At 42.3% G+C, this 18,676-nt stretch overlaps 1 protein-coding gene across 3 annotated transcripts in view; it reads left to right on the top strand.

Annotated features, from left to right (window-relative positions):
- The window catches only part of trrap (transformation/transcription domain-associated protein), a 218,468-nt gene that overhangs the window by 26,387 nt on the left and 173,405 nt on the right, over positions 1-18,676 (top strand). For all 3 annotated transcript variants that reach the window (XM_068056569.1, XM_068056568.1, XM_068056567.1), the window contains 7 exons: positions 66-378; positions 1,109-1,206; positions 2,663-2,857; positions 4,277-4,468; positions 6,902-7,067; positions 7,540-7,796; positions 15,804-16,004. In XM_068056569.1, the coding sequence (XP_067912670.1) occupies positions 66-378; positions 1,109-1,206; positions 2,663-2,857; positions 4,277-4,468; positions 6,902-7,067; positions 7,540-7,796; positions 15,804-16,004 (1,422 nt within the window). The remainder of the gene's footprint in view (positions 1-65; positions 379-1,108; positions 1,207-2,662; positions 2,858-4,276; positions 4,469-6,901; positions 7,068-7,539; positions 7,797-15,803; positions 16,005-18,676) is intronic.

The following is an 18,676-nucleotide window of genomic DNA, read 5'->3' as shown; positions in this document are numbered from 1 at the left end:
CTCCCTTCTCCATTCCCACCCGCTGCAAGAAAAAGCAAAATTTCCTATTTGTGTCTTGATTCTAGGTCTTTGTGCTGAAGTTTCACACCATTTCCCGCTATCAGTTGTCCACCATCTTTAAGAAATGCAAGCCACAGTCGGAGCTGACGGCCACAGATGCTCCCATCGCAGCAGCCCAAGCGACTCCGACATCAGCTGTTCCCCCTCCTGCCCCACCGACGCCCACCCTCCCTGCACCAGCCTTAGACAAACATGGGGACAAAGATAAAGAGGAGAAGCAGACGTTCCAAGTGTCCGACTGCCGCAGCTTGGTCAAGACGTTGGTTTGTGGTGTGAAGACAATTACATGGGGCATAACCTCATGCAAAGCGCCAGGAGGTAAGAGACCAATGCTCGGTTGTGCTTATTCTCTTGCTGTTTCATCTCTGTCTAAAGCTGCGTCACGCATACTTCAGCAGCCATTGAAACTTTTCTGAAAAATCATTAATTTGTTTTGAGAATCCTTGATTTCAATTTCTCCACCATTGGTGGCTGTGCCTTCAGCTGCCTTGGCCCTAAGCTCTGGAATTCCCTCTGCGCCTCTTTCCTCCTCTAAGTCGCTCCTTAAAACCTGCCTCTTGGACTAAACTTTTGGTCACCTGTCCTAATAGCTCCTGATGTGGCTTGGTGTCAGATTTTATTTGATCGCTCCTGTGAAGCGCTTTAGGACATTTTGCTACATTAGAGGTGCTATATAAATGCAGTTGTTATTGAATGGCATTGATTTGTTATTTCAAGTGGGCAGGTTTAGAAAGATTCATCGGACATTTGATGTCAGACGTGAATATCTGAATGTGGGAAGTGGTGGTGAAGTGAAGGTTTGCACCACAATCAAGCATTCCACTAGTAACGAGGAATCATGCAATTAATATCTGGACCTCATGCCAGCAAGCAGCGCTGATGAACATTTTTCTAAACATCTAAATCGGAGCAGTAGTTGAACAAAATTGTGCAAAAATGTTTAAGTTTTAGGTACAACGCCATGGGAGATCCACAAATGGATTAGGAAGGTCACGTTTGTGAGATCATTAAGTGCAGTCTTAAAAGTTTTTTTTCTTCTATTTCTCAGAGGCATCCTTTATTCCCAACAAGCAGTTACAGCCCAAAGAAACACAAATTTACATCAAGCTGGTTAAATATGCAATGCAGGCCTTGGATATATACCAGGTACAGTATTAGTGCTGTACTTTGTTTCGGTATAGCGGTGTTTTGTACATTTTTAATGTCTGTCAGTGGTGTCCAGATGGCCGCCTGGCTGTCAGTCACATCTCCCCCACACTCTGGCAACCTAGCCGTCGAAGCCCAGACAACCCAGCCCTGTTTGCTGGTTCATTCTGTTTAAGTTCTGTGGAGCTACATTTTTGGAAAGGACTGTTGGCGGTGCTGTTTTCTCATCGGTGAATAAATCCTAAATCACAACAGCAAACTCTGCTGGTCTCAGCAACTTGAGACATATTTAGTGGGAGAATGGGATTAAACTTTTCCTGTAAGCCTGACCCACCCCCAGTGAGGCTCCATGGTTACCTTGATGTGGCCCTTGCAGCCAAAAGCTTCAATGGCCCCTGTTTCTTCATATAAGCTTTCAAATGTTAGATTTGGCTGAAAGCAGTGCAGTAAATGGAGGGGTATTCCGAAAAAGATGCACACATTGTACAGAATGTATGTTTGAAGAAATGTCGGGTGAAATAGCATACCTATTTTGCTGTATATAGTGATATTGTAACGCCTCGCATTGATTTCACAATCACATAGCACAGGAGGAGGCCATTTGGCCCATTGTGCCTGTGCCAGCTCTTTGAAAGAGCTATCCAGTTCGTCCCACTCTCCTCCTTTTCCCCATAGCCCTGCATTTTTTTCTCCTTTTCATCTATCCAATTCCCTTTTGAAAAGTAGTATTGGATCCGGAGTGCGTACTGATTTGCAGTAGACATCCTATGTGAAATACTAATGCTTTATATATAGATATTTAAAGGAATATACTAGGCTAAGGTTACATAATGGGCTTTACAAGTATCATGATGAGATTTTACACTTGTAGTTAAATCATTCTAAGTGTTTGACTCTGGAAAAATATATAGAATTTTTGTGTGTAATCCAAATGGTTTGTGATTTGTAAATAGAAATGATTCTTTGCCACATACAAGTCTGTTTGCAGAGTATTTCTGGAAGTTCACCTCTGCTTGAATCTCCAACATGGAGATGCTTGAAGATTAATGTGAATTTGTGGGTTGGGGAGAGCTGGTGGCTGGGATTGGTGGTCGGATGCAGTACCCTGGGGTCTCAGTTGGCTCAAAGTTATTTGATGAGGAGGCCCACTCATTTGAGTAATTCTTCGGTAGTTTTAGTCAAAGTATTTCAAATGTTTGAAACGCTGGTGTAATCTGCAATGCAACTTTAACTTGGACATTTTTTTGTGATCTATAAACCATGCGATGTGGATGCCGTAATTACTTGACGTTTTAAAGTGTGCGCAGCTTGATATACCAGGGCAATATAGCATTTTACTGGAGGATGCATTATGGGGAGGGGGGGTGGTGTTCATAGGGAGGGATGAGGGGAGTTGGGGAAATCCAGCAGTTGGTTATTTTAACATTTAATGATTTTAATCAATCTCTGGCTTTAGGTGCAGATCGCTGGGAATGGGCAAACATACATTCGAGTGGCCAACTGCCAGACGGTGAGGATGAAGGAAGAGAAGGAGGTTTTGGAACACTTTGCTGGTGTTTTCACGATGATGAATCCTTTGACATTTAAGGAGATATTTCAAACTACTGTACCATACATGGTTGAAAGGATTTCAAAGAACTATGCGCTTCAGGTGACAGGCGTTCTCGTACTTTTTTAATGAAGATTTAGTCAGTCTAAGTGATGGATCACACTGCCATGCAAAGGATTTTTTTTTCCAGCAAAGGAGAATGAATTTGAGCTAAAACAAAAGCAAAATACTGTGGATGCTGGAAATCTGAAATAAAAACAGAAAATGTTGGGAACAACTCAACATCTGTGGAGATGGAGAGAGTTAATGGTTGGAATTTTATGCTCTCCCCGGTGGCAGATTTGGAGACGGGGAGAGCATAAAATCGGGTGGGATAGTGGCGGGGGGCTCCCACCACCGTCCCACCTCTGTTGAAATTTAGTCCGCGGCGGGAAAGCCTGTGAATGGCCTTCCTGCCCCGCTGCCAATTGGGGCCTTAACTGGGTAACTAACACCCAGTTAAGGGCCTCTTGCCGCCATAGCTGCAATTACCCGGGCGGCCCTGTTGCCGTGTGGGAAGCACGGCATGAAAAACCATGCGGGCTGCTTCCTGGCTCCAGGAGGGGCCCCTTCGTTCAAAGGCACATCGTGGCTGATCGAGGACCTGATATCGGGAAGGGTTAGAGGGGGATGCTTCAGGTAGCTCCAACACCCTGACAGATGCAGGTAATTTCAGGCTCCTTGCTGTGTCTGAGTTTGTACGTTGTTGGTTCATACACTGAAATGCTGAAACAAGTCCTGATATTCCATGGGAGCCCCAACATTTGGAAGTCCAAGGGGACCAGTGGAAAAACTTTGTACTGAAACTTGGATGGCCTCACTTGTCTGGTGTTTTCTCCATAGCCCTGAACTTGTTTTCTTTTTAAGTATAGATCCGATTCCCTTTGTGGATTATTTTTAAGTTATGTGTTTGAGGGTTTAAAAAAATTCAAGCCATGTGATGGACTGTGGTTTGGCAATACCACATGCTAAAATGGTTTTATATTTTCCCTATTTTTATTTCCCTGCGTGCTTGTTGTGGATTGCGATGGGGTCTACCAGAATTAAATGGGCCAAAGTCAAGGTTACAAGATGACCTAAAGTGTATCAAATGGCCACCGTTATGTAGGACAGTCAGAGTTTCGCTCTCCGTCTTGGATGATGTTTCTCTTGAAGCTCTGTTGACTTTGACCTGTGTACTAACCCTATCTCAGCATTGACTTCTGTGATCTAGTCTCTGAAGGCTCCTGCTAAATTTCGCAGTGTTGTCGACTTTGCTCATTAAACAGTGTTCAGAGTGTGTTATGTGCTGCTCTGCGTTATCAAATTGATAGGCTTCTGTTACTAACCTCTCAATTTACAAGCTTGCTGCTGGTTGTTTAAAGTTAATCAGAATGACATGTATTTTTATATTTTGACAGTGTAAATGCAGCATAAAATCAGATATTGGTCCTAGAATGCATCATTGTTTTTCGTTTACTTTTAATTCATTGTCTGCTGCAGATTGTAGCCAACTCATTCTTGGCGAACCCCTCTACCTCAGCTCTGTTTGCTACAATTCTGGTGGAATATCTTCTAGATCGGCTTCCAGAAATGGGCTCCAACGTTGAGCTCTCCAATCTCTATCTCAAGCTGTTCAAGCTGGTGTTTGGTTCTGTCTCTCTCTTCGCAGCTGAGAATGAACAGATGCTAAAGGTAAGGGGGGGGGCACAGAAGGGCATGAGAGAGGGGAATGGTAAATTTTTGCAGTTGTGCGGGCAGTGCTTGTAGAGTGTAATGTTTTCACAGTCCGAGGCTAATGGGTAAGTAAAATATGACTGATTTGATGCAGAGGTAGTGATGCAGCTAATGGGATTAGATAAAGAGGGGAGAGAGGCTGATGTGGAGCATAAATGTCAGTGTAGACTGGTTAGGCCTGATGGCCTGTTTGTAGGCTGTAGGCTCTGTGCAACTCTAGTGCTTGGAAAAGAAGCTGGTAGAGCTTGGCATGAATTCAACAGCACCTAGACTAAAAGAAAATGAATGACTCTTGGTTACGTTTTGATTTTGAAGTCTCCTCGAGTCCTGGGTCAGGTAGGTCCAAATAAGCTCATGGAATCCAGTTGAAGTGTCTGGCAAAAGCTCATGATTGCTGCTAGGCTCGGCCTCCTGACAAATATAAGTTCCAATTCCAGGTGCTGAAATAACCTCCTTTTGTCAGAGTGCTTCCATTCTCAAGCTGAAAAGTTGCTACGTGAATGAAAGTCTTTTTCACGACTGCTAGACGTCTCAAAGCCTTTTACAGCCAATGAAGTACTTCTGAAGTGTAGTCACTGTTGTAATGTAGGGAATGCAGCATCTAATTTGTGGGCAACAAGCTCCCACAAACAGCAATGTGACAACGATCTGATAATCTGTTTATGTGATGTTGGTTGAGGGATAATTCTTGGCCAGAACACCAGGGAGAGCTCCACTGCTTTTCTTCAAAATCGTGCCATGGGATCTTCTATGTCCACCTTGAGAGGGCAGGTAGGGCCTCAGTTTCACATCTCATCCAAGATATGGTATCTCAGACAGTGCAGCACTCCCTCAGTACTGCACTGGGAGTGTCAGACTTGATTTTTGTGTTCAAGTCCTGGAGATGTACTTGAACCCAGAGCCTTCTGACTCGGGTGAGAGTGCTACCATTGGACCATAGCTGACACCAAATTATCCAAGTATTGTTTGAATGTTTTTAAACTCTGGCTGCAGTTCAAGGAATGAAGTAGTGAAGCAACCCTTTGCACTGCTTGTGTTGGGAATATGTGAGAAAGAACTCGATTTTATATAGGAATAGGAGGAGGCCATTTAACCCCTCGAGCCTATTCTGTCATTCAATGAGATCATGGCTGATCTGTGACCTAACTTCATATATCCATCTTTGCCCCCATATCCCTCAATATCTTTGGTTGACAAAAATCTATCAATCTCATATTTAAAATAAATAATTGACCTAGCATCAATTGCTGTTTGTGGAAGAGTGTTCCAAATTTTTACCAACCATTATGTGAAGAAGGGTTTCCTAATTTTGCTCCCGAAAGGTCTGTCTCTAATTTTTAGCCTGTGCCCCCTAGTCCTAGACGCCGCAACCAGCGGAAATCGTTTCCCTCTATCTACTCTATCAGTTCCCTTAATATCTTGAAAACTTTAACCAAATCACCTCTTTATCTTCTAAATTCCAGGGAATACAACCCTAGTTTGTGTAATCTCTCCTTGTAATTTAGCCCTTGGAGTCCAGATATCTTTCCAGTAAATAGATATAGTGCCTTATCAGCTCCTCAGTATCCTAGAGCCCTTCACAAACATCCAGTTACATGTGTTCAGTTAGTCACTGTTATGTTGGCAAATCAGCGGTTTTGCTTGGTTTTCCACCTTTCTCCCCTTCCAGTAATTACCTTAAATGTTTCTTGTCGTTCAAAACTCTTGTTTGATTTTTGGAATGTCTTTTTGTGCGGAAAAAGTATATTGGATTTTGACTGATGGAAATGATGTGACTGTTCTGAAATGTCGCTTTTCTTGGTGATTAATGGTTTAACATCTAATTTTGCTCGATGAAGGTCACTTTAAAATATTATATTAAAAAAAAACGTTACTTTGTTCTCCCCTGTCAGAACATTCAAGGTCGAGTGAATTTAATGAGCTGTAACAGCAATTTAAATGTTTGGATTCTTCGGCCTGTATGTTAATGTTGCTTCACTAGATTAGATTGAGTAATAAAGAGTCTCTTTATTGTGAATGTGACAGCATACTTTAACAAAAAAACTATAAACAAAATTATAGCTTAATTTTGCAAAACATTTCTTATTTTTCCATTAAAGTAACTTTTACTGAGAACAGTGCGGTTGGTTTTCTCGGTTGGGTGGTGTGTTGTATGTACTGTGATACACAAGCCATCACCATTGATAGGGCAGACAGGGTCTTGGTCTAAGCTCTCATCCAAAAGACAACACTTCTGACACTCCCTCAGTACTGCACCAGGAGTGTTTGCCTGGATCTCGTGCTCAGGTCTCTGGAGTTTGACTTGAACCCACTGAGAGATGGGAGCGTTACCCATTGAGCTATAGCTGACACCAATTCCAAACTCTAACACCAAATTTTATTGTATTTTAGCCACATCTGCACAAGATTGTGAACAGTTCTATGGAACTTGCTCAAACGGCCAAGGAGCCATACAACTACTTTTTGTTGCTTCGAGCCCTTTTCCGATCCATTGGGGGTGGCAGCCATGATCTCCTGTATCAGGAGTTCCTACCATTACTGCCTAACTTGCTGCAAGGTAAGAACACAATTACATTAGCTTCAGACTGTTCTACTGATGTAATAACCTCAGGTTCAATCAATATATTTCAAGCTTTGGTAAAATGTATTGTGCACTTAATTGAAGTGAGCATTAGCTAAAGCAAGTTCCTTATTGAAGATAATTCCTTTTGAGTCCTAAATCTGCTGTGTAGCTTACAGGTACAGGACTGAAAATGTATCACTTAAAGTGGATTTTCTGTAAATTGTAATTCATAGAACCAGGGTATTTCTTGATTCAGTATCTCTAAATCAATATTTTTATTAATTTTCACTATTCAGAACATTTCATTGTAGCATTTTACAAGCTAAATGTTCGAACTGAAAAAGCATTGGCCCCTAAAATTATATTATATGCATAGGATAAATGACTCAGAACTTGTCGAGAATAAAAAAAAAGAAATAGTGTAGCAGATGTAGTTGCTGCTATACTTAAGTTGTTTCTCTTGCAGGGCTGAATATGCTGCAGAGTGGCCTGCATAAACAACACATGAAAGATCTCTTCGTTGAGCTGTGTTTAACTGTGCCTGTCCGACTCAGCTCCCTCTTGCCTTACCTGCCAATGCTGATGGACCCATTAGTATCTGCCCTCAATGGCTCCCAGACCCTGGTCAGTCAGGGCCTGCGGACACTGGAACTGTGCGTTGACAACCTGCAGCCTGATTTTTTGTACGATCACATCCAGCCAGTGCGAGCAGAGCTCATGCAGGTAAAACATTAGGAGATATGAATCTCAAACCTTTATATTCTGATTTGCTGTATGTTAATAGTTGAATCGATCATTGAATCATACAGCACAGACAGAGGCTGTTCGACCCTTCATGCCTGTGCCAGCTCCTTGAAAGAGCTATCCAATTGATTCCCCCTACCCCTTGTCCCTTCTCTCTAGTTCTGCAAATGTTTTCCTTTTCAAGTATATATCCAGTTCTCTTTTGAAAGTTACTGTTGAATTTGCTATGCTTTTAAGCAGAGCATTCTAGATCATTGTAAACCTTTATCTAAAAAAAAAAATTCTCCTCATCTCTGCCTGAGCTTTTTTGCCAGTCATCTTAAATCTGTGTTCTCTAGTTAGAACCTTCCTGCTGGTGGAAACAATTTCTCTCCATGCACTCTGTCAAATTCCTGCTGGTGGAAACAATTTCTCTCCATGAACTCTGTCAAATTCCTTCATAATTGTATACCTATTTTAAATAATTGAGTGGGATTAGAACAGGATGATGTACAAGTATATTATCGGGAATTGGAATTCTAGTTGAGAGAATGTGCAACGCTTAAGATGCAATGGAAAACGTATAGATTATTTGCCTATTGCCCTGTTCTCTGTAACTTGATTGAACTCCCAATTGCATTTGAAATGATAAGACTATAAATGCGTCAAATCCAAAAGATTCACAGCAGAAATAATCTGCTATTTTAGCAGTTCTGTATAAAGCAAGTCATTCAAATTGCATTTAACAAAGGGGATACTCAAAATAGTTCAAATCATATTATTGCACCAAAATTTAAATTGGGAGTCATATTCTAGATTTGAAAGATAAGAAAATTGAAGTGGCTTCATCAATGGATTGCTGGGAAAAAAAAAAGTGAGCAGTGGTTTTGAATCTGTGGGCCAAATTGTTATATGAAGATGTAATTTCATTCACTATTATCTCGTGGAATAATACTGAAAACTGGAGCTGGCAATCCCCCATGACTGTAGCAAAACAGGGTGTATTTAGTTGTTTTATGGCATTACTATATATACTCTGATGTGAGATTTAAAACATTTTGAATTGTCCAATAGTTTCAATTGAGGAATGAAAATAATAGCAGAAGTGACAGTTTTAGTGCTTTTGAAAATGGAGTCACTAGATAATTTGAATTAAAAGGATTAGATTGTAATAATTTCTTGAACCAGATAATGTTTCCATTTAGAGACCAGTGAATTTGGCAAGACAGTTACAGGGGAAGACAAATATGAAGAACATAATTTTTTTAGAAGCTCAAAGGACTATTGATCTCAAGTGAGCACATGGCTCTCATACATCAACTGTCTCGTGAATACAATTGTCCATTTATACTGTTCTTCCCTGATGCATGTTACCATACCTCAATTATCTTATGGGGGAAGAATTCCCTTATTACTCTTAACATTCCCAGTTTCAGCATTCACTGCAGTTGAGCACATTGTCTGGATCAGCTTTGTTAATTCCCTGTAAAATGTTGAAAATTTCAATTGGATTCTAAAGAATCAGCTCAGCTTTCTTAATACAAAAGCAAAATACTGTAGATGTTGGAAATCTGAAATAAAAACAGAAATTGCTGGAAATACTCAGCAGGTCTGGCAGCATCTGTGGAGAGAGAAACAGTTAACATTTCAGGTCGACAACCTTTCATCAGAAATTCCTAAACTGTTCTCATAACCTAGACACCTGCAGGCATTTTTGCTGTTCAGCTCCGGCCTTACAAGTGCAACAGTATCCTTCCTGTGGTCAGTTCTGACCGTTGTTTTGCACAGGAGCACGATAATCTTTTCAGAGTTGCTGTCTCTCACTTTTGCTCTGGCATGCTTTCTGGTGCGGTCTCTCGCTCTCAGTCTCTCACTCTTGGTACCTATTCAATAAATCAAATATTCAGTGAGCTATCATGGGATGCCCAGTTTATTTCACAAATGAGGAGACTTGTCCTAAATCACAACTATTTTCTATTGATGTATCTATGTGCCGCACCCCCGCGCCCCCCACCCCCCCGCCCCCCAATTCAAACAGGAGATACTGGGGAGAAGAGAAATGGTATCACGTGTTGAACTGTGATGGAGTTGAATCTCCTGCTGTGATGCTTTTGGTAATGCTGCTTGCTGTTGTAATTTTTATAGTCTTTTATAGTGTTTGCTGTTCAGCATTACAAACTCCTGAGCTTCAAAAAGAATTAAAAGCCATCAAAAGACATTGGGCACAGTAAATAATACTGAATGGGCTCAATAACATTTTATTTGCAACACTGCACCGCTGTTCAAATCTTTGGCAGTGTTGTAATTGCACCTGAAGAGTTATTTGGAGGAAAATACTGGGCGTATTGTGAAGAGCAATTTGAGTATGAAGGGAAGATTTTTCAGTTGAAGAAGGTTCCTATTTATTTCTTGCTGTGGAAGGAATGCAGGATTATTGAGTCCAGGCTAATGCATTCGAATCAGGAGCTTAGGCTAGACTTATGGATTCTCCCATTGCTTTGATGGATGAGTGTTTAACAAGGAGACTGTTCACCTTATAGGTTGGTTATTGCTGAAAACAGACATTTTGTCGAAGCTTTTCGTCTTGCACTCATCAGGGCAATTTGCAAGAATACCAATGTAAGGGAAAGCAACAAATTTATACTGTGTGAGAAGAGAGTGCTGATTGGTTGGCAAGTGGACTCTGGTAAAGGTATTGCCATGGAGAATGCACCAGTTTATGCTTTGTTGGAAATTTAAACTAGGCAACTTGACACTGGTCAAGGCATTGCTCTGAGGAATGAACCAGCGAATGGCTGTCACTTATTTTGTTTAGCTGGAACAGGCACAGTGTGTGTACATGTTCTTTCTGTCTGCAAAGAACAGGGCCCTGTGTATTAATATATGTAGCTTCCAGTACACTCAAATGCACCACACTGCGAGCCCGACTGACAATCTTAAATTGGTTGTCAGTGCAGTTCTTAGCACACTGAGGATTATTGAGTAAATGTTGGCCAATCGCAGAATCACATCTAATGTTGGACACTGTGTTTTGAGTTTTGCAAGCACGGGCTGGTTGGGTATGGCCTGTACCTTGCCCGTTGCGAATAGCAGAAGAGACCTGTTGTTTGATATGATCCGCTAGTCTTTGGCAGTGCCTCTACCAGTCAGAGTCCACTTGCCATCCAATCAGCACTGTCTTGTCATATAGTATAAATTTGTTGCTTTCCCTTACATTGGCATTCTTGTGAATTGTCCTAATGAGTGCAAGACGAAAAGCTTCGACAAAATGTCTCTGTTTTCAGCAATACTCAAGTTCTGTACTACCAAATGACTATTTATATAGGTTGGTGTCGTCTCATGTGGTGATAAACCAAATCTTGATTTGCGGATCCGATTACAAACATAGCATATGAACTCACTGTTGGAGGGGTGGGTGAAGGCACTGGCTTTGTGGCGTGCTCGCTTTTCCTGTAGGGACCTGACTCCTCTTCTCAAATGTTGAGATTGCTTGATGACAGAGACTTCTTCATTTGGATCTATCCATAGTTTTTTCCCATGCAATGGTGTCCAACTTACAGGCTCTGAGATTGGCTTTCAGACGTTCGGGACTTCTGATGGTGGGGGCTCCCATGCTCAGCTGGCTGTAGAATACTGCCTTTGGTATGCTGGAATCCTCCATGCAAACCACATAACTGACCCAGCGAAGCTGAGCTCTGATGAGCATGCTCTCCATACCAGGTATACGGAACCTTGCAAGAACTTCGATGTTTGGGATTTTGTCCTGCCACTTGATATTGCAGATAGATCTTAAGCAGCGAAGATGGAATGCATCTAGTTGTTTTGTGTGATGCTGGTAGGTTGTCCATGCTTCACAGCCATAGAGAAGCGATGTGAGAACCACTGCAACTTTGATCTTTGTTTTGAGACAGACTCCATGCTCTCTCTAAAGTCTGGGTGAGCCTGCTGAATGCTGGACTTGCTTTTGCTGGATGATGGGCGATTTCATCATCCAACCTGGTGGTGTTGGCGAGGATAGCCCTTAAGCTAGCAGAATTTATAAACTGAGTTGAGGGATGTGTTGTTGATTGTGATTATGGGGCCTTGGAGTTTGTGGCCTGGGGCAGGTTGGTACAAGGTCTGTCTTTGGCTTATTGCAGGGCGAAGCGTTCTGAGGCTTGACCAAAGCAGTCAACAAGCAGCTGGATGTCCTCTGGAGTGTGTGCTATGAGAGCACAGTTGTTGGCAAACAAGACTTCACTTAGTAGCTGTTCTTTGGTCTTTGTGCAGGCGTTGATTCTTTGCAGATTGAAGAAGTTGTCGTCTGTCCTGAGCTGAATGTGTACTCCTATGTTGAGATCTTTGAGTGCATACGAGAGCATGGCCCGAGAAATAGATGGCAAACACAACTAGAGCCTTTACGCAGCTTTGCTTGGTGCCATTGGTGACAGGGAAGGCATCTGATGAGGCACTGTTCTGCATCACACTGGCCATCACGTCATCATGAAATGAGCATATGACCCTGATCATCTTTACAGGGCAGCCATATTTATGCAGCACCTTCCACAGGCCTTCATGGTTTAATGTGTCGAAGGCCTTGGTCTGGTCAATGAACACCATGTAGAGATCCTTGTTCTGTTTGCGTGACTTCTCTTGAATTTAACGCACTGCAAAGATCATGTTGACTGTTCCTTGTCCAGTATGAAAGCTACACTGTGATTCTGGGCACACCGAGCCTGTAAAATGAGTGACCATTCTGTTGAGAATAACCTTTGCAAGAATTTTTCCCACTGTAGAGAGAAGTGAAATACCCTGTTGATTGTCACAAGTAGACTTGCTTCCCTTCTGTTTGTATAGGTGAGTTATGGAAGCATCCTTGTAATCTTGGGGCACAATACCCTGGTTCCAGATTAACTGAGGAAGCTAGTGAGTTTCCTAACCATGTGAGATCTTCTGTACTTGACTACTTCAGGTGGAATGCCATCGGCTTCCAGGAGACTTACCCACAGACAGTTGCTTTATAGCCTTGGTAACTTCAACTTGAGATAGATCGAGGGCAAGTTCATCCAGAACACGATGCTGTGGAAGTGATTCAGTGGCGTCGTCACACTCTGGATTTTTGGTTCAGAAGATTGCTAAGATGCTCTACCCAAAGAAAGCGAATCTCCTGCCTGTTCACTAGGAGCTGATTAAGAGGACGGGTATTGTACCATTGGTTTTGGAGCCATAGGCAGATTGGAGATCTTCATGGAGAGCATTTAGGTTGTACTTATCGGCAGCTTCCTGAAGCTTCGCAGCCTTGTTTTCCGACCATCGGGTCTTCATCTGTCTTAGTTTGGCCTGACATTTGTTTTACTTTATGGTATCTGGCTTTTCTTGCTGGTAATCGTTTGTCAGATGTATAGGATCTGTGAGCATTGTGCACCTCATCTAGTAACTTGGCTATATCTTGGCCGTTCTTGATGAGCCAATCTTGGTACTTCTGTTTGATGAATCCAGGAACTTCAAATGCTGTGCTATGAGTGACATCCTTTAACACGGACATTAAAGATTCTTGGAAGAAGTTATCATCTGGGATACCGGCAAGCTGTGACTAATTTTTGTTCCAATTCCTGTCTCTTGGCCGAGTCTTTTAGGATGGTTATGTCAAGCTTCCTTTGTGGTTTGACTCTTTAGGTGTTCTCTCCAAGAACATGATGCTCCTGACACGCTGTAGATTTGACCATTCAGCCCCTCTAAGGCAGTGGGTTGGTCGAGCGCATGTCCTTGAGGTCTCTGTTGTACAATAATGTACTCCAACACATGACAATGTTTAGATCTATGTCCATGTTGATTTTAATTTATCAGCTTGACGGAATATTGTGTTTGTGATGGTGAGGTCAAACTCACTGCAATTAGAGAGAAGAAGCTGGCTGTTGGAGTTTACTCTACCAATGCCGTGGTGTCCCAGTACTCCCCTCCATGTATTGCAGTCTGTACCAACACTGGCAATTCAAACAAGAGAGACTGGGGCAGAAGAGAAATAGTGTCACGAGTTTAACTGTAATACAGTTGAATCTCCTGCTGTGAAGCTTTTGGCAATGCTGTTTTCTGTTGTAATTTTTATAGTCTTTCATAGTGTTTAGAATTACAAACTTCTGAGCTTCAAAAAGAATTTAAAAGCGATCAAAATACATGGGATACAGTAAATAATACTGAATGGGCTCAAAACATTTAATTTGCAAAACTGCACTGCTGTTCAAATCTTTGGCTGTTTTGTGTTTGCACCTGAAGAGTCATCTGGAGGAAAATACAGGGCGTATTTGTGAAGAACAATTTGAGTATGATGGAAGATATTTCAATTGAGGAAGGTTTCTGTTTATTTTTTCTGGGGAAGGAGTGCAGGGTTATTGAGTCCAGGCTAATGCATTCTAATCAGGAGCTTAGGCAAGACTATGTGTGTTGTAAAACCACTAATATTGAAATACACTTAAAGATAATGTTTAGTTAACAATCTAATCCAGAAACCCAAGTTAATACACTGGGGGCACGGGTTCAAATCCCACCATGGTAGCTGGTGGAATTTAAATTCAATTCATAAATTAAATTAATTTAAAAAAAATCTGGAATTGAAAGCTAGTCTCAGTAATGGTGATCATGGAACCACCATCGATTGTTGTAAAAACCCATCTGGCTAACTAATGTCCTTTAGGGAAGGAAATCTGCTGTCCTTACCTGGTCTGTACTATATGTCTAGACCCACAGCAATGTGGTTGACTCATAACTGCCCTCTGAATTCAGTTGTCCAGGGCAATTAGGGATGGGCAACGAATGCTGTCCTTGCCAGCGATGCCCACATCCCATTAAACGAATAAATAAAAAGAACTAAGCCATGGAGTGAGGAAAAAAAAGGCTGTTTGCCTCACGAACTCTGTCCTTTCCACAACAATATACAAAATGCTTTGTCAAAGCTGGGCCCGATTTACTTCATCTCCTAATGAGTGGTTTGGCAGTATTTGTTCTCTTGACCCTCCCTATTTCACACAGCTCTGAATACCTACCCAACATTTAATCCTCCTGCCCTTCTTTATTATTGTATAGAATTTACAGGCCATTCTGCCTGGAGTTTGTTCCACACGAGCTTCCTCTCATCCTACATCATCTCACCATATCTTCATATCCTTCTATTCCTTTCTCCTTCATATACTTAGTTGGTTTCCCTTTGCTAAGATTATTCTGTGGCCTCAGTTAGTTTTGTGGCCTTAGTTAGTACAGCAGTTAGTTTTATATGCAATTCCTAACCTGCTATTTTTTAAGGCTATTAATTTACTTGCCATTTGTTTGGCAGACTGCTTTACATGCCCAGAACTTTGGGGGTGGTGAGGGCAATTAATTCACTTCTGTTCTCCAGTTATACGTCCTGAGGCTTGACTACGCTGGCACTGGTGTCTCCTGTTTGCTCATAATCCAATTAAATAACCGAGCATCTACATTATTTATTTCTTGGAGCATTTTAAAAGCTGGAGCATATTACACAGCAAGTTGTTGTGATTTAGAATGTGCTGCCTGAAAGAGTGGTGAAAGCAGGTTCAATCATAACTTTCGAAAGGGAATTGGATAAATACTTGAAAGAGAGAAAGATGCAGGTCTGTGGGGAAAAGACAGCAGAGTGGGACTAATTGGATAGCTCTTTCAAAGAGCCGGTACAGGCATGATGGGCGGAATGACCTCTATCATTCTCTGTCTACCTCAATTTTCTGTCGTCCAATGTTGGTGGATTGTATTCTGGGGGCATTTTCCCACTAATGGATATTCCAAGCTTTCAGGCCCACAAATAGGGTTGTACTATTTGAGAGCTCAATTGCTTAAGTGGCCCAGGACCTCAGTTAGGCACCCTCTGATTTCCCACAGCTGGTCTCAGAACTATCTTTACTAGTATATTTCTCTATTGTGTTGTTGTTCCTCTAATAGTTGAACAGATGCCAGCCTGCATGACTGCATGTGGCTGAAACAAATTATAGATTAACATGAATTTTTTTTTTTGAGCAGGCTTTATGGCGCACCTTGCGTAACCCAGCTGACAGTATCTCCCACGTGGCCTACCGTGTACTGGGCAAGTTTGGAGGCAGCAACAGGAAGATGCTGAAGGAGTCCCAGAAACTGCAGTATGTTGTTACTGAGGTGCAGGGACCAAGCATTACAGCTGAGTTCTCTGACTGTAAGGCATCTATTCAGCTTCCTATGGAGAAGGTGAGGCTCACGCAATTTCACGTACTAACAGAAAATATTTGGCTTGTGCATCAGTAGATTTTTTTTATGTTTGTCAAGGTGAGGGGCATGCTACCAATCGGAATACTTACTGTACAGATTGTCAAATGTGGCTCACTGGGTAGCACTCTACTCTCCCGAGTCAGAAAGTTGTGGGTTCAAGTCCCATTCCAGGGATTTGAGCCCTCAATCCAGGCTGACACTCCCAGTGCCAGTACTGAGGGAGTGCTGCTCTGTTGGAGGTGTTGCTTTTCAGATGAGACATTAAACCAAGGCCCATCTGCCCTTTCAGATGGGGCATAAAAGATCCTATGGCACTGTTTTGAAGAAGAGCAGGGGAGTTCTTTTATCCTGGCCAATATTTATCCCTCAACCAACATCACAGAAGCAAATGATCTGGTCATTATCACATTGCTGTTTGTGGGAGCTTGCTGTGCACAAATTGGCTGCCGTGTTTCTACATTACAATAGTGATTACACTTCAAAAGTGCTTTATTGGCTGTGTGCCAGTTTGGAATGCTCTGAGGTCATGCAAGGTGCTTAATAAATGCAAGTCTTTCTGTCTGTCTCTCTTCCTGTGCGACTCTCACTCATGCTTTCTTCCTCTCTGTTCCAGCCTCACAACCCTATTATACAGCTCGCGATCAACCCATAGTTAAAGCACTGCTTTCTTAATGCACATACACTTCTCCAAATTGTGACTACTTGTTGATGTCTAGAATATTTGACGAGGCACTGATTTCTCGTGTGATGTCGGAACTCTTGTTAAATGTTTCCCAATGGTTGTAAGGTTCAATGATTTGTATCCAGACCCCTTTCTCCCCCTCCCTCCATCCCAATCCTCGAGCTTCCATGCCATTCTGTTGCTGTCATGTTGAGGAATCCCTTTGATTTTAGCATTAAACAGAAGCTATATTCGTGACAATTCTCTTGTGTCATTAAGGTTTGAACATAGGGGTTCTCTTAGCATGTCCACCTGCTGTTGGTTTAGATGGGCGAAACTTTCAGCCAAGACTTGGGTATAGTAGGATCACCCAGCCCTTATAAACCCCATTCATTGAAGAATTAGATTTTCTTTAATTCTTTCCACTTTATTCCCAACCTTTTCTCTATAGAGTATAAAAATTGGCAAGTCATGTTGCAGCTGTACAGAACCTTAGTTAGGCCACACTTAGAATATTGCATGTAATTCTGGTCGCCACACTACCAGAAGGACGTGGAGGCTTTGGAGAGGGTACTGAGGAGGTTTACCAGGATGTTGCCTGGTCTGGAGGGCATTAGCTATGAGGAGAGGTTGGAAAAACTCGGATTGTTTTCACTGGAACGACGGAAGTGGAGGGGCGACATGATAGAGGTTTACAAAGTTATGAGCGGCATGGACAGAGTGGATAGTCAGAAGCTTTTTCCCAGGGTGGAAGAGTCAGTTACTAGAGGACATAGGTTTAAGGTGCGAGGGGCAAAGTTTAGAGGGGATGTGCGAGGCAAGTTTTTTACACAGAGGGTGGTGAGTGCCTGGAACTTGCTGCCAGGGGAGGTGGTGGAAGCAGATACGATAGCGACGTTTAAGAGACATCTTGACAAATATATGAATAGGAAGGGAATAGAGGGATATGGGCCCCGGAAGTGCAGAAGGTTTTAGTTTAGGCAGGCATCAAGATCGGCGCAGGCTTGGAGGGCCGAATGGCTTGTTCCTGTGCTGTACTGTTCTTTGTTCTTTCTCATTATTATCGCCCAAAGAAAATGGCCCCATCAAGCTGGAATTATATTACCAGGTTCTTGTCACTGTTACCCTATGTACTTTTTAAAGTTAAAATACTTGCTACATTGGTTTCAGCCACTTGATGGCACTATGTATAAACAGTATATTGTAATTTTATGTGAGTGCAACTTTATGTATTCAGTAACGAGTCATTACAGTGCCACAATGTGGCAAGAATTGGGTAGTGTAACAGTATCAGGTAGCATCCTATCCTGGGTTTGTAAGAAAAATGCATGCCCCATCTTAACTCTGATATCATCCATGTTGCTGCCTCGTAAAAGAGAAAAAAACCTGTATTTATATAGCGCTTTTCATATCCTCCATACGTCCCAAATCGCTTTGCAGCCACTGAATACTTTTGAAGTGTAGTTATTGCTGTAATGTAGGGACAGCAAGCTCTCAGAAGCAGCAATGAGATAAATGATCAGATCATTTGTTCTAGTTGTTGGCTAAGGGGATAAATGGACAATGGAGGGAGAATTCACCTGGTTGTTTTCGAAATAGTGCCATGGGATCATCTGCGTTTACTTGAGAGGACAGACGGGGCCCGGTTTAACGCTGCATCGGAAAACTGGCATCTGACAGCACAGCGTCCCTCTGTACTGTACTGGGAGTGTCATCCTAGGTTATGTGTTATGGCCTCTGCAATGGGACTTGAATCCACAAACTTCTGCTCTGAGGCACGAGTGCTACCCACTGAGTCGCAGCTGACACCTATTAGCGGCTGGTTGCTTGTCCACAGAAAAGAGGGGATAAGTTGAGAATGAGTTGATCCAGGCTCTGTCCGTTCACCTTGTGACCTATTGGGATAGGATTTCTAGAGGCCTGCTGAGCGAGCGGAGGCACAGAGCTTGTGGAGATCGAGGGGCAAAAAGCCCAAATTTCTATGAGGCAA

This window comes from Heterodontus francisci, chromosome 24 (genome assembly GCF_036365525.1).
Source record: "Heterodontus francisci isolate sHetFra1 chromosome 24, sHetFra1.hap1, whole genome shotgun sequence".
In the NCBI taxonomy this organism is placed as follows: Eukaryota; Metazoa; Chordata; class Chondrichthyes; order Heterodontiformes; family Heterodontidae; genus Heterodontus; species Heterodontus francisci.
This window is presented reverse-complemented; position numbering and strand designations above follow the sequence as displayed.